The 25956-nt window shown below is 43.8% G+C and overlaps 1 protein-coding gene across 2 annotated transcripts in view; it reads left to right on the top strand.

Annotated features, from left to right (window-relative positions):
• The first annotated feature begins 1052 nt into the window (after positions 1-1052).
• Positions 1053-25956, top strand: part of Tmem154 (transmembrane protein 154) — a 44831-nt gene continuing 19927 nt past the window's right edge. Inside the window, exons 1-3 of one of the 2 annotated variants that reach the window (XM_074041291.1) lie at positions 1053-1278; positions 24100-24360; positions 24450-24488. In XM_074041291.1, the coding sequence (XP_073897392.1) occupies positions 1215-1278; positions 24100-24360; positions 24450-24488 (364 nt within the window). In that variant the 5' untranslated portion in view covers positions 1053-1214. The remainder of the gene's footprint in view (positions 1279-24099; positions 24361-24449; positions 24489-25956) is intronic. The other variant, XM_020185824.2, reaches the window with a different exon arrangement.

Here is a 25956-nt window from a genome sequence, read left to right as displayed (position 1 = left end):
TGAGATAAACATGACTAAGGATACTGAAAAGCAGAAATGCACCAGGGAAAAAGTTCATGGCTGTGTCTGGGGGGAAGATTCCAGGCATCTTGTGTCTTTACACCTAGCAGGTCCATGAGACAAGGATGAGAACGTGGTGACTCAGGTGGCAATCTGAGGGTCAGGGATAATGTACCTGACACACCTCACCACCGCTCCTCTCCGCCTGTCTGTAGGCATCAGTTAACTCGATTAGAAAACTGCCATCAGCAGTGCTTGAGCCACGGGAAGGGCTTTCACATCGCCCAGGGAACCCCAACACACGTCTCCCCAGTGTGCACACGGCCCTTTCCTGCCTTGTGTCTGTTGGGTAGGATTTCCACGTTCTTTCTAACTCCTTCCAGTCCCACTGTGCTCCTTGCTAACAAACTCAAGAAATGTGTTGTCACCCACCATGGCACAATCCGCTTTGGAAACTGATCCTTTCTCCCCGTGAAGCAGAGTCCCACCTCCAGATATGGGTGTGCCACTGTCCTTTACCTGCAGAGGGATTTTCCGGGAAGGGGCACTGAAGGCCTGGGGGAGGGGAATGGGCCTGTCTGGCTGGAGAACTTGGGTTTCTGTTGGTAAGGGTTTCCTTATTTCCTAGGCCTGCGCTGTCCAACACCGCAGCGCTAACCGCGCACAGCTGTTTGACTAAAATAAAAAAGTCCTTTCGCACTGGGTTCAAGTGAACGGTGGCCAATGTGGCTGGTGGCTACTGCCCTGACCAGCAGTGCTTTCGCACACTTCCATCCGCGCCGAGGTCCCCTGGACAGAGCCGCCCCAGGTCCGGACACTCACCTGGGGGATGCGCAAAATCACAAAGCCAGAACGCACATGGTCCAGGACCCCCGGCCCTATATCTCGAGTGACATCTGAGCCCGGGACCCGATGATCTCCCGACACAAGGGAGGGGAAGGAGAGAGGCAATTTTGGATGACAGAGACTGTGACTCCAAAGGGCTTGGGGAGGCGTGCTAACTGCATCAGTCAGTGCTGGGCGAGCAACTTCTCTGTTGCAATCCTTGCTGGTCGGACAGGCTCCTGCAGAGTTACATCACTTCCTAAAAACCAGGCAAACACCTCTCCTTCAAGTGAGCACCGACCCAAACAAGCAGGAAACAGGAAATGTGCGTGAGAGGGAGGCCGGAGGCAGCGCAGCATCCCGAGCGAGCGCAGAGGTAGCTGGCTGACATGACCGCTCCGCGCGCCGCCCTCCTCTCCGCCCTGGGACCCGCGCTGCTTCTCGCAGGCCAGGGTAAGCGACCTCCAGCTGGGAAGGAAGACCCCAGGCCTCTGCCCCGGCGGGTCACGCCCACAAAGTCTAATCCTTCCTGTGAAAGAAGTGGAGAAAATTAAAAGTGGCTTTTTGGGGGGGAGCTGGGTGGAGGGTGGACTTTGCTCTCGCTCCAGCTGTCGCCCTGCAACCAAACCTCCTGGAATCTTTGCCTTCTAAGATGTGTGGATCCCCTGTAATTTACCAGTTTTAACTGGCATATTAAGAAAGTCATAAACTTTTTTGGCAGTTCATGGAAAAGAACGTTCCCATTGACTGCAACAGAGAAATAATGAATTTGCTTAATAGGGTGGGCTGAGAAGTCTGCTGGTTCCAAAAATTCTTGGAAAAATTGGGGTATGGAAATCCACCGCTGGAAAGCAGACTGAAGAAAAAGGATAAGTCGAAAAAAAAAAATGTAAACAGGAAATTATTGGAGGAGTTACCAGGCATCCACTCTATTAACTCCAGAAAGTTCTTTCATCTGCTTTTCTTTGATCTTGTTACTTTTGAGGATATTTTCCGTGCATCGGTTGTTGCTAGTGAAGGCTTGTTTTTTTGTTTTGTTTTTTTTGAAAAACTAATAGGAGTGTAGCCAATTAAAGGTATTGGAAAAGGCAAAATATTAAATCTCTATTTTAGGCTAAAAGCAGGGAATGACTTATTGTCTTTACAGTTGCTACAACAAGCAGAATTACCCCCAATTGCCTCTTAAGGTTTTGTTAACTTGCCCTTGGTAAATAAACCTGCTGCCCATGGTTTCTGTCAATGGATACTACCTGCTTCCCAGGATAGGGCAGAACTTGAAGCAGAAAGAAAGTTCTCCAGCTACAGTTCCTTAAATAGCACAGGAGACACCAGGCACTGACCACAGACATGGCAACTTCCTGGAGGTTAGCAGTCAGCACTTCACCTGCTGGAGCCCATCAGGGTCTCCCCCTGTGGGGTCCCCATGAGTCTGAGGTGGAAAGCAGAAAGTGAAGGATGACTGGTGGGAACTGAGATTAGTGTTGGAAATGAGTTCGGGGGACAATGTGTTGTTTGTGCATAGTGTTTTGGAGCTGTGAGGTGCAGTGAGCCCTTGCAGGGTACTTCCTGGAGCCCTGTAAGAGCTCTGCATAAATTAGGATCTCAACAATTGCTATCAAATACTAGCATCTTCCTTAGCATGGAGATGAGACTGGTCTTGAGGCTCTCCGAGAAAGGTAGTGGTGGAGCACCAGGAGTATTTCAATGGCAGGCGAGGTTTGTCTGTGCAAGCCACTGCCTTATCTAGCCCTGCCTGGATTCCTAGTGCAGGAAAGATGCAAAAATGCCCACTTGCAAGAAGTTGCTTAATACACGATTATTACTTTGGCATTCATCAAGGGAATGGCTACTCCAAATTAAGGGGTAGTTTTAAAATTAATTAATAATTGAAGTCACACTTTCTGACACCTTATATCTCCTTCCAGTGAATTTGACTTTCACTGGCTACTTCCTGGGACAGTCTCAAGTTCAAGTATTAATAATGAGGATAGCCAACATCTATAGTGCTCATTATATGCCGTGACTGTTCTAAACATTACTTATACTACTCATTGAATTCTCAGAACAACCTTGTAGGTGGATACTAGCTCTGTTTTGCATATGAGAAAAGGGAAGCACTTGGATTTGCCCGAGGTCCCACAGATGAGTAGTGGGTGTGGGTAAGATTTTCCCTCAGGAGTCCATGCTCTGTCCACACACCACACTTAATCTCTTGGGGTTTTAAGGCTCTGCTGGGCTCTGGGTACAGTTTCGGGTTTGGAGAACTGTGGTTGTGGTACCTCCCTTGCTATAGGTGTATCATAATTCTTAGCTGAGCCTTCTGGTCACAGCGTGTTAAACACAGAGCTGCATCTGTTTGCATTGGGCCTAGAGTGGCTGACAGGAAAAGGGAGGGTGACAGTTGGGTTAAGACTCAGCTGCCGTGGGGAAAGGAGGTGCTGAAATAGGTGGAGAGTGAGCAATAGGAGGATCTGGGGATTAGCACAGACAAGACCAGAAGCAGGAAGAGCAGAATGCCCAAGCCACTGGGTGACAGGCTCCTGGGTGTGGGAACCAGGGAGAGGAAGAATGGTTTATGTCAGGCAGAGCCATTGTGGCAGAGCCAATGGCCTCAGCACCCTTAGGGACACATGACACACATGACAAAATAATAATAAAATAAAAGAAACGACAACAAAAAACGCCCCCCAAAACAAGAACAAAACCTCCAAACAGAGATGGGATGAGTTTTAAGGTTCTTCTGTAACTATAATTCTAAATCCCAGGAAACCAGAAGAGGGAAGGTGTTGGCTGGGGTAAGCTCAGTTTTGTGAAAAACACAATGAAGCTGCAATCTGCTGACCTGGGTACAGGCTGCACCACCCTCAGACATTGGCAGACATGTGCAAACACAGGAACTGTGCGGGTTGGTGTAGGGAGGATGAGAGCAATCCTGCCACTGAACCCACCCACTGGCTTTTGATTTAGTCATCAGGGTTTGCATTTCTAGAAAGTCTGTCCTTTCTAATTTCCATAGTGACTTGGGTATTTGTTTTGCAGCTTGGTTATCAAGCCAGTTCTTCTTTTATGTCTACATTAAGCCTAGCATTATTCACTTGATAACTTTCATCTGACGCTTGTGTAGACCTAAGCTTGTGTTTCTTGTATCTGTTGATTCCCATGAGTCCCAAGACTGATGACAGTCTTGTGGAAGTGGCTCACTCTGTTCAGTTTAATCTCAAATACTCCAGCTCTATTGCCAAGTTACTGTAGAGAGCGCCAATCTCCAATACTTTTCTAGTACAACCTCCATCTTGCCACTACAAACTAGGGCTGGGAAGAAGAAGAGACGGGTGTGCTGGGCTTAAAGAGAGCTCATGCTGGGACATCAGACTTAACCCCAACCAAGGGCTCCAAAACCTCAGGAAAGGTACAAGCCAGCAGCCAGCAACAGGAAGGGGCAAAAGGTTTGGACTTAAGTGACTGCCAGTGAGAAAGAAGATGCCAGTAGACCAAGCACTCTCAGAGGAGGGTCCAGGGTCCACAGGTGTAGGGATGACCTCACCTTATTGCTGCATGTTTTGCTTTTTGTTTTGGCTTTAACCTTTGACCCAATGGATGAATAAAAGGGCCCTCTAAAAGTACTCAATAGACTCTTATATCCTTTGCAATTCGGATCTTTGTTTTAGGAAGCACCACCAGCCTATATGACTTTGGATTTTCATCAGTTCCCCTGCAACTTTTTTTTGTTTGTTTGTTTGTACATTTTCTGGTTGCAAAGATTTCCTTTTGTTCTGAGATTTCTGTGTAGATTTAAAAGGTCACTTCTTCTGTTTCATCCAGCATTTCTAAGTGTTGTACATCAGGAGAATTTTCAGGTTCCCAAGTATATCAGGTGACTGGAAAGGGAAGTTTTTCTATACTACCACCATGGAGAGTAAGTTGGAAATGTTTGGTGAGCTGAAAGTGTTCTTACTCTATACTCCTAACAGTTTACTCCTTGTGCACTCACAAATGTGCAGCAGATGGACAGTGCTGAGAATGTCGATGGTAGCATGGTTTGAAAATGAAAAAAAGAGAAAGCAGTCTTAATGCTCATTAACACAAGAAAATCTTTGTGTAGTCATGGAACGAGATAGTGCATTACAGATAAAATTAATAAACTAGAGCCACGAGTATCAAGATGAGTCACTCTTGGGTTGGCAGAATGACTTAACTGGTACAGTGCCTGCCTAGCAAGCATGAGGCCCTGAGTTCAAATCCCAGTATTGCAAAAAAAAGAAAAAGATAAATTTACAAAAAAGCCATTTGAAGATTATTATGCATGAGCTGGAGGCTGAAGCAAGAGGCTCACTTGAGCCCAAGAGTTTGAAACCAGCCTGGGTAACACAGCCAGGCTCTCATCTTAAACCAAAAAAACAAGAACAAAAAATCAAAACAAAACAAAAACTAAAACAATTATCATGCACAGAGTCATTATCTTTATTTAAAGTTTTAAAGACACCCAAAACTATGCTATGTATTGCTCAGGAACGCAGGCATATTGAAAGTGTGGGAATGATACACAATAACTTTAAGACAGTAATTGCCTTTGTGGAGTGAAGGAGAGAAAGATATGATGATCATATATGAAAGATATGATGAGGGCTTCAACTATATCTGCCTTAGCTTTCTGTTTCTGTGACAAAATACCTGAGAAAATCAAGTTGTAAGGAGGAAAGGTTTATTTAGGCAATGTGGTCTCAGAGGTTTTAGTCCAGGTCACTTGACCCAGTTGCCTTTGGGCCTGTGGCAAGGCAGCACACAATGGCGAGGACATGGAGGAAGACACTGTTAACCTCATGGCTTCTGGGAAGCAAAGAGAGGGAGAGAGGGGACCAGGGTCCCAATAGTCCCTTCAAGGGCATACCCTTGAAAGACATTGACCTAACTTCCTTCCCCATATGCTTAAGATTCATTACCTGCTAATAGCACCATAGGATGACAACCAAACCTTCAACATATGGGCCTTGGGGAGGTATGTCAGATCTAAACAACAATGGTGTCTATAATAATTGTTCCTTTCAGAAGAAACCATGGGAGCCAGCGCCTAGCAAACAGACTAAGGGGCCAAACCCAGCCAGCTTCCCCCCCCTCCCCACTTTGGCCCTGGAGCTAGAAATGGTCTTTACATTTGCAAATAGTTAAATTTTAATGGTTATATAAATCTGTACTTTCATAATAACCCATATTTTGCCTCTTGGCCTACAAAGTCTTGCATGTTTACTTTCTGACCCTTTAAGAAAAAGCTTGGCTGGGTGTGGTGTAGCACTTCAGCTACTCAGAAGGCAGAAGTAGGAAGATGTTGGTCTGAGGCAGGCTGGCAAAAAGTGGTAAGACCTTATCTGAAAAATAAAAGCAAAAAGGACTGGGGGTATGGCTCAAGTGGTAGAGTTCTTTCCTAGTAAGCATGGAGCCCTCAGTTCAAATCCTAGTACATCCTAGTACTGCCAAAAAAGAAAAAGTTTGCTAGCTCTCACTCTACCCAATATGCAAAATTTTAAGACACTTAAGTGGTGGGTACCCTGCTATTTGTTAGATTATTCTCTATTCTTATTGGTAGGAATACATTCTTAATGAAAAATAACAATATTCTTTAACAATAGCCTTCTCTTAGCTCTTCTAAGTCCTCTGCAGCGTTTCTTCACATTTCCTTTCTGTGTCTCCCAATCTCTTTGAAAGCAGTCAACACATCCTCATTATCTCCCTTTCCATTTTTCCAACTCACTGCTATTTGGCTCCTGAGCCAGGCTGAGAACTCACAGTGCTCCTTCAGTCATGCATGCTTCTAATGGCCAATCCCAAAGGACCCATTTCTGTCCTTCTTTTACAGTTTTCTCTGTAGTCTTTACCAGAATGAACCAATTATTGAAAGTCTCCCCTTCCTTGGGTCTTAGGAGGTCATTTTCTTCTAGCTCGCCTAATGTGACTCAGATTGCTCCTTCCCAGTTCTGGGTTATGCATCTGCTCATTTCATATCAGTGTTTGTCTTTGCTTTTCTTACTCTGTACACCATTCTTGGGCCATGATACCCATTGTCACAGCCTTCATCCCACTGATTATTCCCAAACAATCACCCCTAGTCACATCTCTCCACCCGGACCTGTATTTTCATCATTGGTTCTCCCTAGATATATTACAGGGACTCTAAGCTCAGCATGCCCAAAATATAGCTCATTCTATCCTTTCTGCTAGTTTGTACCCTCACTAACTCTTACATAAGCTATTCCATCAGCTTCTTCTTGCCTCCAGTCTCACCTCCATCCATGTTCATGCAACCTCCACAGTGATGGTTCTGCAACAAGAACATAATCATTTCCCTCCTGCACTTATCCTGTCATTGGCTTTCCATTTCCTTGGAATGGATTCCAAACCCCTTGGCATCATTACAAAGCCTCTTATAAGCTGGTCCTGAGTTCTTTCTCCCTTAACCCTTGCCACATTCCACCATATGCCCTGTGATGCAATGACTTTGTGGGGTCATGGAGCCTTTCTATATGCTGGGCCATCAACTGCGATGCCTTTGCCTGCCATCTTTGCCTGATGAACTCCTGAGATTCAGTTCAGTGGTCCACTCCTCTGTGAAGGTTTCCTGAATCCCTCAACCCCAGATACAATGGATTCCTTCTTCTCCCAGACCCTCAAGGTGGTCTGTACACATACACATTATGGCTTCTGTTAGTCTGTATTGTAAGTATTGATTTGCATACTATTGTCTGACTTGGTTATTTCCCTGGGAGGAAGCACCTGGCCTGGTTTCATTCACCTTTATAGATCAGGATTTAAAATAGTGCCTGATGCTATTTTAATAGGCACACAAGACAAGTGTGGTGACTGAGTGGCTGAATGAATAACTGACGTGAAATTTATCTTATACTCTAAGATTAACTTATAGTCAAGACAAGATTATAGCAGGGCATGCTGATGCATACCTGTAATGTCAACACTTAGGAGGCTGAGGCAGGAGGATTGTGAGTTTGAGGTCAGCATAAGCTACACAGTGAGACTCTGTCTCAAAAAAAAAGATAATAATGATTTAAATAATGAAATCAAATTATACCTGGATGAATGTGATTTTTATTTTCTTTTCCTTTTTTGCAGTACTGGGGTTTAAATTCAGGGTCTTGAGTTTGCTAGGCAGGCCTCTACCACTTGAACCACACCTCCAGCCCTAAATGTGATTTTTGTTAACCCAGTTTTATAATTTTATTCCAAAATGTTAGCTAGCTATCTTAAGTCTTGTAATGCATGAATTAAAAACAGTTCGCTTCTGTCTGTTCAATACAAACAATTATTTTCCCCTCTACCTTCCCGTGGAAAACACTGTGTAGCTGCAGAGGGAGTGTGCTCTTACACGCCCCCCCCCCCCCATCTCCTCAACATAAGGGTGAAAGTTCAGATGCAGGAAAATATACACTCAACAGCATGGCAGTCTGTAGGAAGGACAGGTAGATAGGAGCACTGTGGGGAGACTTTTGAAAGGAAATATAGTCTTCCTAAATTTCAAGCCAGGAAGAACTGATTTGAAAACCTGAAAAAGAAGTGAACTTTAAATAACATAAAACTAATGGGGAAATTCATGTCAGTTGGTGAGGGTGACACAGAAAATTTCCTGAGGAATTAAAGAAGGTGAATGAAAAAAAGAGCCACCTACTAGGGTACATCCTGGTGCTGTCCTTGTTTTATTTTCCTTTCCTTAAAGTAAAACCAGTTAGTCTAGTATGTTTCTGGAATTGTTCTGTTTGATATGAATTAAAGCCACCTTTCTTGTTTACTGCTTCCCTGTCCCACTGTGATGTTCAGAAACAGGATGGTCCCTGACAGCTCTAAGTTCATTCATTTAAAAATTACTTTATTCTTCTCTAACATTTATGCTTGTTTTTTCTTTTTTACTTATGGTTAAGATTGCCAGATTTTGCAAACAGAAACATAAGACAACCATTAAATGTGCATTTCAGTAAACTATCATTTTTTTAACTAAGTATTTCCCATGCAATTTTATAAATATAGGACACACGAATATCACACGCTAAAAAAAACCTATTTGTTGTTTATCTAATACTAAAATTGAACAGGACGTCTTGTATTTCATATAGTAACTTTATTAGGATTATGATTTTTTTATTCATCAAGCAAAGATCAGCTCTTTACTGGTTCATTAGTAAGATCATAGACATATTGCTTCTGTAGCCAGCTACATGTAAATTGGAATATTTAGACCGATTACCAAATCAACCATTCAAATAGCAAGAAACTATCACTGAAAAAGAAAAAAACCCAAAAGACCCTGATGATTAAGTCCAATAAAACCAGGAACTCAAGAATGGATCAACTTTAAAGAATATATTAATATAGTGAATCGCATGCAAAACTGAATCAGCAAAAGACTTATCTGATTGTGTGTTCATGGATGGGGGTGCAGCCCAAGTAGTAGAATGCTTGCTTAGCAAGTGCAAGGCCCTGAGTTCAGACCTCAATACCACCAATAAATAAATAAATAAATAAGATGGCGTTCATAGTTGCAGGGGAGAGGCTGACAGAGAGAGAGACCAGCACAAGGTCAGTACTTAAGCAGCAATGGTAAACTTCAGTGTTTGAGCCTCTTTGATGGTCCAGGGCCAAAGGGCAGGATTGATTCTCTTTAAAGGTTAAGCAGGATCAGAAGCCAGCTAGCCTAAGGGACCTGAAAGGTCTTTGCTGATCGAAGAAAATCCAGCCCACCACTGTGTTCCCCAATGCACTACCCCAAAGACCTTAGCAACTTGTTTTTGTCTTGAGTCTTTTGTAAGAAAACTTCAAACCATACACAAGCTCATGTCCTTTGTTCTCTCTCACCTAGGCTGGCAAGAGGCACCTTGAGTTACAGGTTTGCAGCATCCTCTCTTGGGGTCATGGTGGGGTGCAGGGCACAGGGATAGTGAGCCTTATTTTTTCCTGCCTCCTGTTCTTTCATTTATCAAAAACACACACCTACCATTTACTTTTTGTTTGTCTCTGTCTTATACATGTTCTTTCTGACAGTGCTGACTTTGGGAGTGTGATGCCAGGATATAGGCCTATGAGCCCCATGGAAGTGTCCCCTTGTTTATAGAATGGGTCAGGCAGTGTCTCCCTCAGAGTGAGGCTGGCAGAGCAAGCCTAGCAGAGGGGAAGTATCTGCAGGAAAGACCGTGGCTAGGAGCCATATTTTCAAGTTACTTTTTCTTTTTTTGGCTATACTGGAGTTTGAACTCAGGGCCTCACACTTGCTAAGCAGGTGCTCTACCACTTGAGCCACTCCACCAGCCCTGTTTTGTGTTGGGTTTTTTCAAGATAGGGTCTTGTAAACTACTTGCCCAGGCTGGCTTTGAACCACGATCCTCCTGATCTCTGCCTTGTCTTGAGTAGCTAGGATTACAGGCGTGAGCCATCAGCACCTGGCTCAAGCTACTCTTTCATATTGCTGTGTTAGTCAGCTCTCCATCATTGGAAAACTATTTGAGATAGTTAGCTTTAAAGAGAAAGGTTTATTTTGGCTCACAGTTTTAGAGGTTTCAGTCATTCCATGGTTGGTTGACTCCAGGCTTGCGGTGGGGCAGAGAAAAGTGCTCATCTCATGGCTTTGAGATGGGAAGAGACCAAGGTTCCACAGTCCCCTTCAAAAGCATGTTCCAAATGACTGGAAGACCTCTCACTAGGACTGCTTCTTAAAGCTCCACCACTTCCAACAGTGCCACAGTCTAGGGACCAAGCCTTTATTTAACACATGGACCTTTGGGGAACATTCCAGATCCAACCTATAGCAATTGTCATTTTGAAATTGACTATTCTAAAGAGTGCTAGAAATATAGAAAGACAGGAAAGTAATCAGTTTAGTAGTGATAACCATCATTTTAACAATCCCTTCCCCCTACACACACATACTTCGAAAAACCGTCAGGTCTTATTATTCCACTGATGGTAGGAAGAATCCTTTTGAGGTTTAAAAAATATATATGTATTTTGTCCCATAAAAATACATTGTTTTTAAGCTTGCCAATACTACAGGGTACAATGTGATTCCTGTGCACAAACAAGGTGGTCAGCTAGCTAAAAATGCAGGTTTCCCCAAGTGAGTAACTTCAAACAAGAGGCAGCCTTAGGATCTGGGAAAATCTGATTAAGTATGAGCCAGCATTCGCAAAAGAAATACACTGCAAAATGTTTTAAAACAAAAAAGCCATCAGAACATTTCGGGTGTCCCTTGTGATAGAACACATTGTAATCTGACAGCAACTTGCTTGTGTACTTCCCAACACAGGGAAGTAAAATATACAACAAAGCGGCAGATTGAATCCCCAGAACCCACTGTTGCACGGTAAGTGCCGTTCCACACAGCCCTCCTCCAAATAGCAAAAAGGAATGCCATTTCCACATAAGCCACTGTCACTTCTAGTTTCTGATGGCTAAAGAGAAAGGCTTCCAAAACACAGGCACTGTTTACTTAAATCACCTCTCCACGCTTGGCCTCTGCCCTTGACCTTCAGTGCTTTCCTCTTACATCTGACCATTTTGTCTTCAAGGACATATGTCAGGACAAACATATGACGTGACCATTTTCACTCAACAAAAATGGTCAAATACATAGACGCACAGAACTTCCAGTGAAAACAGCAATGGCTTTACCTCAGTAGACCAGCTCCCTGGGGGCCCAAGTCACCTGATCTCTAGGTGTGAGCAGGCATGTAAAATGCCACTAAAGAACTCAAAGCATGACTCTTAACTTAGCAGTAAGCAATTCCTCTCATTCTGAAGATCTTGATTGTTTAATTCAGAGAGCCTTTGAGAAAAAAGCTGTGTAGGTCTCTATACTTCTTAATGACTAGGGACACACTGGATGTTTCCTGGAAGGGAGTTGTTAGTGAGGGGGCAGAAATCAGAAAGTAGGTGAGAGGTGTGACTAACTAGCAATGTTACCTGAGACCCACCTGCACCCCTCTTCTTATTTATTTTTTTGTGGTGCTGGGGATGGAACCCAGCATTCGAGGCAAGTGCTCTACCACTGAGCCACAGCCCATCTGGACTATCTGACACTTCCTTCAGTCATTCACTCCATGCAGAGCTGTTTAGTGAAGGGCTACAACATAGGCAGGGCTCCACGTGCTGGGGACCGAGGACAAAACAGCAGAGACAGACGTCATTCCGTAATGTGCTTCAGGTGATGACTTAGAAGGGCACGGTGTTGTTTTGAAACCAAGTGAACTGGAAAAAGGGCAGAGCTCTTCCGGGTGCCACCTGGGATCTGTGAGCAATGGTGTCCCATTGGCGTCATTCTTTTCCTTGGCATTGGCATCTCTATATATTCAAAGCAGCCATCCTTCCACAGAGAGGCTGGTGCCTGGTGAGTCTCCTGAGGCCATTGGCTCCCATTTGTTCCAGTTTTGTCTCTGGCCACGCTACAGTCAGGTTCCAAAATGCTGAACGATTTTCTTTCCCCATTTCCTGGAATCAAAGCCAGGGCCTTGCACATGTGAGGCAAATGCCCTGCCACTGAGCTATATCCTCAATCCAACAATTGATTTTCAAAAATAGATCAGCTGAAGAGATTGACTACTTCATAGTGTATACACCTATTTACTTTGTTCCAGAGGTTTCTTTCTGTTTCCAGAGGTTTTCTAAACACATTTAAAACTAATAAGAGGCCAAGCCTGGTGACTCACACTTGTAATTCCAGCTACTTAGGTGGTAAAGATAGGAGGATGGTCCAAGGCTGGATCAGGCAAAAGTTAGAGATGAGTATCTCAACAAATAAGCTAGGCATGCTGGATTATTTGTGCAATCCAGCTACTCCAGAGGTCTAGGTAGCGGGATCACAATCTGACACCTGCCTGGGAAAAAATGTGAGACTCTGAAAAATTAGGCTATCTGAAAAATGATCTAAAAAAAGCAAAAAGGGGTCAAGGCATGGCTTAAGTAGTAGAGTGATTGCCTAGCAAGCTTAAGGCCCTGAGTTCAAACCCCAGTACAGCCAAAAAACTTAACTAAATGAAAAATTGAACAGTAATAAAAAAAAACTAATGAGGACAGTTATCATGAATAATGACAAACAAAAATAATGTCCACTCAGTTATGATTTCATTCTTGTGAGAAATATGCTCACCTGTCCAAACTCAAAAGAATGGACACGGGGAGCACAGTGGAAGCAAGACTTCAATGGTGATCTTGCAAGATCAGGTGCCTGGCGAGCAGGGACACCAGGGAAGTGATTATAAGGATCATTACACACTCTAGTGTGTAAGTCCCTCCCCCGGCTCCTCATTGGCTGAGTACTACAGGAGGTACCTTCTTCCCTACTCTGCCTACGTGTTTTTTTTTTTTTTTCATTTTTCTTTTATTATTCATATGTGCATACAAGGCTTGGTTCATTTCTCCCCCCTGCCCCCACCCCCTCCTTACCACCCACTCCACCCCCTCCCGCTACCCCCTCAATACCCAGCAGAAACTATTTTGCCCTTATTTCTAATTTTGTTGTAGAGAGAGTATAAGCAATAATAGGAAGGAACAAGGGGTTTTGCTGGTTGAGATAAGGATAGCTATACAGGGCATTGACTCACATTGATTTCCTGTGCGTGGGTGTTACCTTCTAGGTTAATTCTTTTTCATCTAACCTTTTCTCTAGTTCCTGGTCCCCTTTTCCTATTGGCCTCAGTTGCTTTTAAGGTATCTGCTTTAGTTTCTCTGCCTTAAGGACAACAAATGCTATCTAGTTTTTTGGGAGTCTTACCTATCCTCACTCCTCCCTTGTGTGCTCTGGCTTTTATCATGTGCTCAAAGTCCAATCCCCTTGTTGTGTTTGCCCTTGATCTAATGTCCACATATGAGGGAGAACATACGATTTTTGGTCTTTTGAGCCAGGCTAACCTCACTCAGAATGATGTGCTCCAATTCCATCCATTTACCAGCGAATGATAACATTTCATTCTTCTTCATGGCTGCATAAAATTCCATTGTGTATAGATACCACATTTTCTTAATCCATTCATCAGTGCTGGGGCATCTTGGCTGTTTCCATAACTTGGCTATTGTGAATAGTGCCGCAATAAACATGGATGTGCAGGTGCCTCTGGAGTAACAGTCTTTTGGGTATATCCCCAAGAGTGGTATTGCTGGATCAAATGGTAGATCGATGTCCAGCTTTTTAAGTAGCCTCCAAATTTTTTTCCAGAGTGGTTGTACTAGTCTACATTCCCACCAACAGTGTAAGAGGGTTCCTTTTTCCCCGCATCCTCGCCAACACCTGTTGTTGGTGGTGTTGCTGATGATGGCTATTCTAACAGGGGTGAGGTGGAATCTTAGTGTGGTTTTAATTTGCATTTCCTTTATTGCTAGAGATGGTGAGCATTTTTTCATGTGTTTTCTGGCCATTTGAATTTCTTCTTTTGAGAAAGTTCTGTTTAGTTCACCTGCCCATTTCTTTATTGGTTCATTAGTTTTGGGAGAATTTAGTTTTTTAAGTTCCCTGTATATTCTGGTTATCAGTCCCTTGTCTGATGTATAGTTGGCAAATATTTTCTCCCACTCTGTGGGTGTTCTCTTCAGTTTAGAGACCATTTCTTTTGATGAACAGAAGCTTTTTAGTTTTATGAAGTCCCACTTATCTATGCTATCTCTTAGTTGCTGTGCTGCTGGGGTTTCATTGAGAAAGTTCTTACCTATACCTACTAACTCCAGAGTATTTCCTACTCTTTCTTGTATCAACTTAAGAGTTTGGGGTCTGATATTAAGATCCTTGATCCATTTTGAGTTAATCTTGGTATAGGGTGATATACATGGATCTAGTTTCAGTTTTTTGCAGACTGCTAACCAGTTTTCCCAGCAGTTTTTGTTGAAGAGGCTGCTATTTCTCCATCGTATATTTTTAGCTCCTTTGTCAAAGATAAGTTGCTTATAGTTGTGTGGCTTCATATCTGGATCCTCTATTCTGTTCCACTGGTCTTCATGTCTGTTTTTGTGCCAGTACCATGCTGTTTTTATTATTATTGCTTTGTAATATAGTTTGAAGTCAGGTATTGTGATACCTCCTGCATTGTTCTTTTGACTGAGTATTGCTGCCTACATGTTTTATTGGGTTATTTTAAAATCTGTCTCTTTTAGGATTGGCCAAATTCTAGAAGAGGCTTAAAGTGGTATCCACTTTTTTGTGTGTGGCGGGAAGGTCTCCCTGTGATATGTGCTTTCTAGCACGTACAGTTTTTATCCATTTCCTCATTTTATCTTGATGTACTTCTCCCAGTTTAAGTTCCCTTATCAGTTGGCCCTCACCCAACATTGACAAGCTGATACCCAAGCAAGTGGCCAGGGTTAAATGTCTTGCCTTGAAAATGGATCACCACTAACTTTATTTCTAACAGTTCTCCATCAGTATACATATTTACAGAGTTATCCGAGAAGCTCTAAAATGTCCTATTGGGGCTGGGGTGTAGCTCAGCGGTAGAAGGCCTGCATAACATGAGCAAAACCCTGGGTTCCCCCCACCCAGCACCAAAACAACAGTGACAGCAAAATTGTCAACCAGGCCACATCCCCAGATATCCTTAAATAGCTAGTAACGGAAGGATGGTAAATGTCGGAATTTTGAGTACAACAAGAAGTGTGACTGATCTTCCAGCACAACATGAGGTTGTCTGGACAGCTTATCCCAGGATGACCAACCCCCCCAGACCAGTGGTATCGCCACAACCCTGTGACTTGTCAGGAAATGGCATCAGGAACCGGAAGCAGCTCCTGGCCCTCTGTGCTTTAGGAAGGCAATCCCAGGTGGTTTCTGAGGTTTGAGGACCACGGACTTGGTTTATCAGCACGATTTTGGAGATGCAGATTTGAAGCCCTAGTGTGCATCTCTCCAGCACAGACTCACTCACAGAGGTGCGATTGTCACTGTCCTCTCTCAGTACTTCCTGGCCAGAGTCTCCCAGGGGCTCAGGGCTTTGATGATGATTTTAAAGCTATTGTGTTCTGCTGCCAGACTAGCCGTTGGGATCCAGAGCCCTGATCTCTCATTCTTTTCAAGTTCTTCCAGAAGGAGCACAGAGAACAAGAGCAGAGAATGAGTTGGGGTGGCCAAGGCAAGGGCAGAAGTGAGAGGGTCTGGAGTGGAAATCTCAACCTTGGTTGCACCTTAGAGGCACCTGGAGAGCCTGGGTCGCAACCCAGAGAGCAATGTAATTCTCCTGGGATGTGGTAGTATTAAAAAGTGCAGCTGGGGCTCAGAACCACTGGAGGATTCCTTGGTTGCCTTTATCTCCTCCATCAAACACTAGTCAGGCTCTGCTAGGTACAGAGGTGTGGGGAGAATGTACAGGAAGCTTTCTTCTTGGGTTTGGTTTCCTGGGCATCCTGAAATTCACACAAAGTCAGTTGCTCCACAGAGTGGGAGAGAGAACTGCTTATACCCGATGTGTCTTGTTTCATTTCACTATCTGAATTATGAAAGTGTTTAGATAGTTTAGGTGCAAGAGGTTACATCGTTAGTAAATGCAAGAGAGAGACAACTGACCAAGGTCTAACATATGTCATGATATCCTGAGTTTATTAACATTTCATTATCATTATTTTATTTCATATTGTATTAGCCAGTATAAAATACTTTTTCCTCTAATTTTAAAATCTAGAAGGACTAGAGCATATCTCAGTGGTAGATGATGTCTTAGAACATGCATGGGACCCTGGATTCCATCCCTAGTACCATAAAAACATTCCTAGGTCTTAGCACAAAACCAAAACAAACAAAACCCCTAGAGTTTGGTTGCACATTGTTCCTTCCTCCTCTAAAAGAGAGAAGTTAGCGTTTGCTTCACCAAAGCAAAGTTAGCTCCACTTAGTGATGCTGCTCAGAGGCTACCTCAGTTTCTCATTCACTTAGAAGGATTCGCTCTGCCCTCTTCCCATGTCCCCACCAGATGTGTGGACTGTGAGTCCCAGATGTGTTTGCATGAGTACTATCAACAAACATTTGTAAGTGACTCTTTACACCTTGTAGTTTACTATCTTCTGATTTCATTTATTTTTTTCTTTTTAAATTTTAATTCATTTTTAACATGAAAACACAGAAACACATATCCATGTGGTCCAATGAAATGTATATAATGAAATGTATACATGTAAACATTGCATAATGCTTAAGGCTACACGTTCATCTCTTCAAACATTATGGTTCCTTTATAGTGAAAACTTTTGCAGTCCTTTCTGGCTTTTGCTATAAAGTGTACTGTCTTATCTGTAGTCTTCCTAGATCTGCTGATCTCAGGATTAACAGTCAAGTGATGAGTTGTAGCTTAGCCTCATTACCACGTGACCGCTATTGTTACCTCTCAATACTGCTGCATGATCCCAGCAGACAGAAAGAAATGTGAAAGAGAGAATTCTCAGGGGAATTTGTGTTGGGGTCACTTGGGGTAACTATGACCCCTCAAAAGAGCTCCTGCTACACCTGCAGCCTGTGAGACCACCAGCCTCCTGGCCTCATGGCAGGTCAAGGCTGACCTCTGCTCTTCACCACTGGCTTCAGGATTTCCTTGTCTTCCAGCCTGCACTTTTGCAGCTAACATTGCTCCTTTTCTCTCTTTCTTGCAGCTAATATCGCTCCTTTTCTTTCCCACTCTGTTTCTCTTCTTTCAGCAGCTTCATCAGTTTTACCCTGGCCCCACTGCTTATGCCCTGGACGATGTCCAAATTTAGATAAGAAGATAAGCCACAAATGAGGAAGTTGTCCCCTGCAGATAGACCTTCTGGGGGATAGCAGAGAAACAGATAAGTATAGATACAGGAAAGAGAATGAGCAAGAGGCAAACAAAACACCCAATATACCAGCACCTGGCAAGTGCTTTCATACTAATGCTATGGGAAGGCAGATCAGAAGGCCTACTTTGGGGACTTTTAGGAAATGGTAAGTTCTAGAAGGGAAAGGACTCTTCTCAAATCCCACTGCTAGAGAGGGCAGCAGCAGGTCCCAAGTCCAGATTTTTTTTTTTCTTTTCCACCATATCTACCCTCCTACGCTCTTTCCGTATATCCCGCCCCCACACACACTGGTAACAGCCTCCAGACAGGACTTGTTTTACCTCCCTATTCTTCGTTTTTGAAAAAAAGACATTTTTGTTTAAGATAGATATACAGGGAGTTTCATTATGACATTTCCAAGTATATATGTATTATATCCCAAATTGGTTCATCCCCTCCATTTTTCTCCTTTCAACCTTAGTCCCCTTCTTATAGTGATTTCAACAGGTTTAAATATTCTACATTCATTCTTGTATTGAAAATACATCAACCATGTTCACCTTCTTTACCTCCTTTACCCTCCGCCCTCCCCTTAGTATGACCTATTTTTCATTCTATGGGCCTTTGAAAGTGTTTCTTAGAAAAGGCTAGCATCCACAAAAGGTGTGTGAGGGGACTCCGTGTGGATTGTGTTAAAAGTTGCTGTTAGCCCACCAGCCATGGGAAGATTCACTGTAATATTTGGGGAAGAGTCCCCCAAGCCTGCTGTCTGCTCACCCCACCCATTCCTCCTTTTGTGACCTCTGGGTCTTCCTCTGATTTCCACTTTGAGTTTGTCCACTTCTGATTTTCTAATTCCTTGGTGACCCACTCCTGGTGATTGATTGGATTCTACCACCCACCCTGCTTTTCCAACTCTGCTTCTATGACACTTGGCTCCTTCTTTCACGAACTCATGGGATCATCCTCAGTGGGTCCTCCCTTTGACCCCAGACTCTGTGCAAACCCAGTCCCTTCCTGACTCAGTTTCGGCCAGTTCTCATTGTGTGAGGGCTGGAATAGCATTGTCTTGGGGGGGGTTTTGAGTAAGGCCACTAATAGTAGTTTGATTTTGTCCCCCTGTACCCAACACTGTCTGTCCTGTCCTCCCCACTTTTGGTGTACACATGTGCCAACTGAAGGATGAGCAGGGATGTTTATTGCATCGTGGTTAGAATTTCTACCAACCTGAATTTCTATCAACAGGAACAAGTATGATAGATTTCAAATAATGAGGGGGTTGGGGAAGATGGCTTACTCGTGGACTAATCTTTCAGGGGAAATTTAAAGAGGAAAAAGCAAGAGACAGAACAGCTACTGTTTGCATTTAAAAAAAAGAAAACCGGAAATAACACTTGTACTTGTCATGCATAGAAGTTCTCTGGAAGGCAGCAGAAAAAGTGGTTACCTGGGGGAGGGGGAAGGAAATTGAGTAACTGGGGAAAAGGAGGTAGTGAAACTTCCTTCCTGAGCATAGAACCACCTGTATATTATCTGTTCAAAATTTTAAACTAAAAACAAGGTAAATATTTTGGAATCAGCATAAAATTATGGAAATAGATGGGACCTGGGGATCACTTCTAAATTGTATAGCTTAGAGCATGAAGCCATTAAAGGACAAATAATTTTTCCAAATTGTTTACAAATACTAAGTGATAGTGTTATAAACAGAGCCTTTGTCACTTGGCATCAATGCCTGAGAGAATATAGCTTTAAAACCAGTAGAACTTAGCCCAAACAACAAGACTGGACCCCAGGAAAAGGCATTTGACACTCAGTTTCTCATCTATAAAACACAAACAATGAAGTTGTGAAGATCAAATTAACGTACCTGTATCCACGAACCTGTGTCCTAGTCGAGTGTTCAGTCAGTGCTAGTTACTGTCCTTCATTAGGTGAGGCTATCACAGAGCTGGAGTTGGTTGGGACAGTGAGTGCTGTAAGGGAGGTTGTCATACGAGTCTCTGGAGATGGAAGCTTGCAGGGTAAAGAAAAATCAAAGGAGCTGGATGCCAGTGGCTCACTCCTGTAATGCTAGCTACTCAGGAGACAGATACCAGGAAGATTGTGGTTTGAAGCCAGCCACGGACAAATAGTTCTTGAGACTCTATCTCAAAAATACCCATCACAAAAAAGTGCTGGTAGAGTCGCTCAAGTGGTAAGAGTGCCTGCTTAACAAGCATGAGGCCCTGGGTTCAAATCCAGTGCTGCCAAAAAGATAAATAAATAAATAATAAAATAAAAGGAGGAGAGAGACGGTTGAATGAACCTTCAGTTTTCATTTACTTAAGCAGCCCCTAGAGAAATCAGAGAGCAAATGATGCTTCGTATAGAAAATATATTTGAGGGTGTGTGTTGTAGAGAGAACTTTCAGCTCCTTTAACTCCACAATGTCACCCAGGGCCCCTGTGACCTTCATTGTCTCATGCTGCAAATAAACGCACACAGCCAAGGACTGTCAGGAACACTCCTTCCCTTTTTCATTGCTGATTGTTGGAATGACCTCATTATTCTTGCCGGCTTGTTTCCTTCCCTATTTCCTCTTCTCCGAGGGTCATGTGTCAAGTGGAGACTCAGAGCGCTAGGTGCTGTCCTGGGAATTTGGTCTGCCTCCGTTAGAGAGGCGCTGCAAAGACCTGGTCTTTCTGGGCAGCGTGGCTCGCCCTGCCTCTGGGGTGAGGAACCTTAGCAAGAAGTTCCTGGGACCCATTCCTTCACTTGCCCTTGTACCAGAAAGCCAGGTCCTGTACTAGACTGAGGGTTCAAGACCACGAGATCCTCTCTTTTGCTTACCACCTTATGAGCTAGAGTTGTGATCTGCTTGCATTACATTCTTCCCTGATGGGAGGGAAAATAGAAGGTGAGGTTAAAAGCCCTCTATGGTCCACATCTTCACCCGTCCATGTGAGCTCTGTGATCATGGGCAAATTGTGTGACCTAGTTGCCCCGGTGCCTATCTGAAAGCATAGTGGGTACAAAATGAGACAATCCAGGTAAAAGGCAGAGCAGAGAGTGTGGCTCTTAATAAGTTCTCAAGAAATGTCAGCCTCAAATAGTAACAGCACTCACAGCAGCAGCAGAAGTAGGCAAAAGGAAGAACAGTCGGGGCCGGGGTGTATCTGAGAGGTGGAGCTTAGCATGTGGACTCCTGGCTTCAATCCCCAGCACCAAAAGTTTAAAATTAAAAAAGAAACTTGAGGCCAGGTGCAGTGGCTCCTGTCTATACTCCCAGCTACTGGAAAGGTGGAGCTCAGAGGATGTGGTTGATGGGCAGCTTAGGCAAAAATTTAGCAAGAGCCAATCTCAACCAACAAACTGGGCATGTTGGTGGATGCCTGCCTGTGATCGATCCTAGCCAGAATGCCAGCCTACGTAGGAGGATCGTGGTCTGAGAATCTGAAAAATAACTAAAGCAAGAGAGGCTGCGGATATGGCTCTAGCATTAGAGCGCGTGCCTAGGATGCCCTAAGTTCAAACTCCAGTACTGCAAAAAAAAAGTTTTCCAAGTAAAGAAAAGGGGGGATCTGGATATTCAAGGAAGGTTCCTAAGCTCTGACCTCCAGAAACAAAGGTCACCCTCATCAATGAGAATGAGGCTTGATCTGCTCTCAATAATTCTATAATCGATGACTTTAACGAGGAGGTTGTCCTGGTGGGCAAATGCATTTTCCTATCTAGGGTGACATATAATATAGCCAAGGTGACTGCATTATTGACTTACCATTTCAAAGAGTTAGAAACACAGGACAAATTCAGTTAACGCAGATCGGTAAATGGCAGATGTTTTAATCATGCATTCAGCATATGTGCGAGAGGAACACCGGTACGTTGTGCTCTGCACTGCGAAGTTTATTCTGATAGTTTTAGGTGGCATTTACCAAAGTGATTATCAGATGGATTCCCTGGTCCTGCAGGAGACTGACAAGTTCATTTATATAAGTGAAGTAATTAGATTGCAACTGTCTTAGCTCAGCTGCCATAACAAAATACCTCAGGCTGGGCAACTTAAGATACAGGCATTTATTCTTCACAGCTGTGGAAGCTGAGGAGCTAAGAATCAAGGTGTGGCTGATTGGAGTCTGGGCGGGCCTCTTTCTGGCCATCTTCCTGCTGTATCCTCACCCTGGGGAGGATGAGAGGTGTGCTCTGTTTTCTTCCTCTTCTTTGTTTTTTTTTTGGTGAGATTGGAGTTTGAACTCAGGACTTCACACTTGCAAAGCAGGCGCTCTACTACTTGAGCCACACCTCCAGTCCATTTTGCTCTGGTTATTTTGGAGATGGGCTCTCTCTCGAACTCTCTGCCTGGGCTGGCCTCAAGCCGTGATCCTCCTGATCTCAGCCTCCTGAGTAGCGAGGATTTATAGGCATGAACCACCAGCACCCAACTCTCTTCCTCTTCTTATAAGGCAATGACCTCCACCACAGGGGCCACGCCTCCTAATACCCACCCTCGCATTGGAATTGGGGTGGGGGAGGCACAAACATTCCGTCCACAACAGTGATCAAACATTTTTATTGTTTTAACCTGAATCAGGGAATTCATCGTCATGCAATCACAAAGAAAGATAAAATATTGAAGTGACTGCTCCATCCAGTTTGCCCAGTCTACAGAGGCGTGGTCTCCCCAGTACTAATGGAGTGGTTTAAAGCATCCAACTTCTCCATTCACCTTTCGCCTTAGAGAGGACGTCACATGCCCTGTCTCATCTCTTATTTCCTCTGTAGCCTACACACGAAGTGTTTTCCTCAGTGGGACCCGTGTGGATGGGAGACAGCATTGCTCCACGATAGGACAAAGACCCTTAGCCCACATTACTGTAACCACTGCCTAGCCAGGTGACGATAGGTTTTTCCAGTGATCATCCAGCCAGAGGTCTTTTCCCATCCTGTGATTTTGTTGTTGCGGGGGGGGGGGGGGGGTGGGGGGGGTGGCTCTGGCATTTGAACCTAGGCAGGCACTCCACCTCTTGAAGCACACCTCCAGTCCTCTTGCATTGGTTGGTTTTGAGATAGGGTCTCACTTTTTGCCTGAGCGGATCTGGACCACCATCCTCCTATTTGTGCTTCCCATGTAGCTGGGATGACAGGTGCTACCACCATACTCAGCCATTGGTTGAGATGGAGTCCCAAAACCTTTTTGCCCTGAGCTGGTACCAAACCAAAATTCTCCTGATCTCTGCCTCCTATAGCTGGGATTACAGGCATGAGCCACGTGACTGGTCTGTGGTGGGTTTTTATTTACTTATTTCTCTCTCTCTCTCTTTTATTACTGAATATTAATTGTACAAAGGGGTTTCATTATGATAGTTCCATACATGCACATAATGTGCTTTGATCAAATTCACCCCCTCTATTCTGTGCTAGGTTTTTCTTACCATCTGAGGTTCAGACAGAACTTTGAAATCAGGAAAGATTTACAGATGCATCTTATTAAATAACTGTAAATGCTGGCAGAATCCTCCAAGGGAACTTTCCCTTGAGAATTTCACTTGACAAATGAGCTATGCATAGTATTTTTATTTAGCACTCAGAAGGATTTGTCAGACAATCTTAGGGTAGAACAAGTGCCGTGCATAATGTGGAATGTGAGAGAGACTTGACACTGAAACCCAAGTCATCTCTCCCATGCCAGCGAATTCTTTTCCATTGTTAAGAATTGTCTGTTAAAAAATAGGCACAAAACTAGAGAGTGGCTCAAGTGTAGAGTGCATTCCTAGCAAACATGAGCCCTGAATTCAATACCCAGTACCACACATACACACTAAAAAAAAACCAGGACCCAGAGGCTGGTTGCAGTGGCTCATGCCTGTAATCTCAGCCACTCCAGAGGCAGAGATCAGGAAGGTCACAGCCCAGGCCAAAATGCAAGGATCTTGCATTTTGGCTCAAGTAGTAAAATACTGGCCTGGCAAACAAACAAACAAAAAAAATTAGGACACACACAGTGCATCTCTGCACGTCTGTTTTTATTTATTTCTTATTTTGTGGCACTGGGGATTAAACCCAGGCCTTGAGCTTGCTAGGTAAGCGCTTTCCCACTGAGCTGAACCTTCAGGCCCATTGCATTTTGTGTCAATGTGGTATGGCACATGCATTGTGCTTTCAGTAAGTGTAAATTTAAATGTATTCAGAAACCCTATAGGTGATGACCTGGAATATTACACACCATGGCTTGGGAAATCACTCTTGACATAACAAAGGTCCTAACGGCCTTTGCTTAAGCGTGTCCAAAGTGTCTGGTCAAAGCCAAACTGCCTCCATTTTTGGGAGGTTTAGCTCTGGGCTCTGACTCTGTGTATAGTCTCAGCTTGAGCTCCATTTATGTTAAATCAATACGCCGTGTCACACTGAGCTGGAAGGCCAAGTACAGTGGATCAAGTTGCTCACCGATTGCATCTAGGATAAAATGAAAAGTCGTTGAAACTGTAACGCACTAGCTTTGTCTCCATGGCAATCTCAACATCGTGTGTGTTCCCATAGGTAATGGTGAGGATTTAGAGCACTCCGGATTCCAACCCACCGAAGAAGAAGAAGCCACAAGTGAAGAAACCACTTCAAGCATATTTGCTTCGGTGACCACGGAAGCTTTAGCTGCAGACACGAATTCCACGAGCGCTGCCGAGGCTGCAGGCCAGCTAGAGTTTATACTACTGGTGTTGATCCCATTGGCTTTGCTGGTCCTGCTACTTTTATCAGTGGTACTCCTTGCAACATACTTTAAACGAAAGAGAACTAAGCAAGGTAAGTGGTTGGTATGTTCCCATTTTCAGAAAATGGCTTTACACATTTGAATGAACAATCAGAAAAAGGACTTTTTTTCTTTTACTCAGAGCCTTCCAGCCAAGGATCTCAAAGTGCGTTACAGACATGTGAGTATCTTACTGGCCCCTGCTTAGAGTTGGGTTTGAGGCAGAAGGAACTGAGATGCTTTAAAATTAAGCAGGAAGGATTAAATAAATAAAGTAGTAAGAAATGAGTGATGTATTTCAATAACTTTTGAAGAAGTTAATAATGCCATAAGAAAGGAATGTTTTCAGTCTGCATTGAAACTTAGACTGTACTACTGCCATCTTTGTGTCTGAGCCAGTGAAGGTCCTCTATAATCTTGGCCATTAGGCCAGTGTGATGTTTCCCACCTTGGGAGGAAAGTGGCAGGCAGGTGAACCACTGGGCCACGTTACAGTTAGAGAGGGAGGGCTGGAGACTTTGGGGTTCCCACACCCACTTTTCTGTCATGGATATTGTTCTTCTACCCTGCATTCCAACTCGATCTTGAAAAGGACAAGAGAAGTGTCATCCATGTTCCCACTGAGAGTTGACTATGCCAACTTTTGTAAGGAAATTCCCAACTGGCTAAAAATTACTCACATCAATCTGAAACAACATAGAAAATTCCCAAGGGCAGAAACACACTCTGGAAGGATAGCACAGAAGCACTAGATACTGGGTACTTTAGGCTTATGCTGGTAAAAAAGAGAAAAAAAAAGATTTTGAAGTTGAAGCTTTTAAAAGTCATTCTGAAAATTACTCCAGAGACAAAGCTTCTCTAACACAATGTGTATACAAGACTTACTTTGTGTCCCTCATACCTACCTGTAACCTTGAGGCGGCCCTGTGGCCCTTGGCTCACTGTCCCCACATCAGGACAGTCTCTAAGGTCTGGACAGGAGCCACAGGCCCATATGCCTGCACCAGAGGCAAATGTGAGCTGGGGAGGAGCTGGCACAAGAGATACCAAGGAAGCAGGAAATCCACGTCTCCATAGCTCAAAATTTCAGGGTGACCTAGCAATGGTGGTCACATGGGAGCTACTTTGTAAGCCAAAGGTAAAGCAAGAGCCAAGAGGGCTGCTGGATCCCCTCCACACCCATTTCTCCCTTTTGAGGTGGGGTCTCGCCATTTTCCTGCCTCACCCTCTGAAGAGTTGGGATGGCACATGCCCTTTGGCTTTCCTTTCTTCCCCTCTTTTTTCTTTTTTTTAACTTTAGAGAAAGTAAGAATTTCCTGCCCCAAACTGTAGTGCCACAGTTGTCTTACTTGGAGTCAAGAAATGAGACGAAAGGGTGGGTGCCTGGTCACATGGCCTTGCTCTTAGACTTTAAATCCAGAGGTAGATTTAAACTTTATAGTGAAAAGTAAAACCGTTTGACGGCGTGGCTTTGAAGTTGAGAGCAGGGACTCTGAAATCACATTGGTTTGTTGGCTTTTGCACTCCCTAGTTCCGTGATCTCTGCCTCCATTACCTCATCTGTAAAGTGGGCACATTCAGTACCTGCTACATAGAATTGTGAGACTATAAGTGAACTTACATAGCTAGAAAATAACGTATCCAGCATG

Source organism: Castor canadensis, chromosome 9 (genome assembly GCF_047511655.1).
Source record: "Castor canadensis chromosome 9, mCasCan1.hap1v2, whole genome shotgun sequence".
Classification (NCBI taxonomy): Eukaryota; Metazoa; Chordata; class Mammalia; order Rodentia; family Castoridae; genus Castor; species Castor canadensis.
Note: the sequence above shows the minus strand (reverse complement) of the source record. Positions and strands in the feature narration are given on the sequence as shown.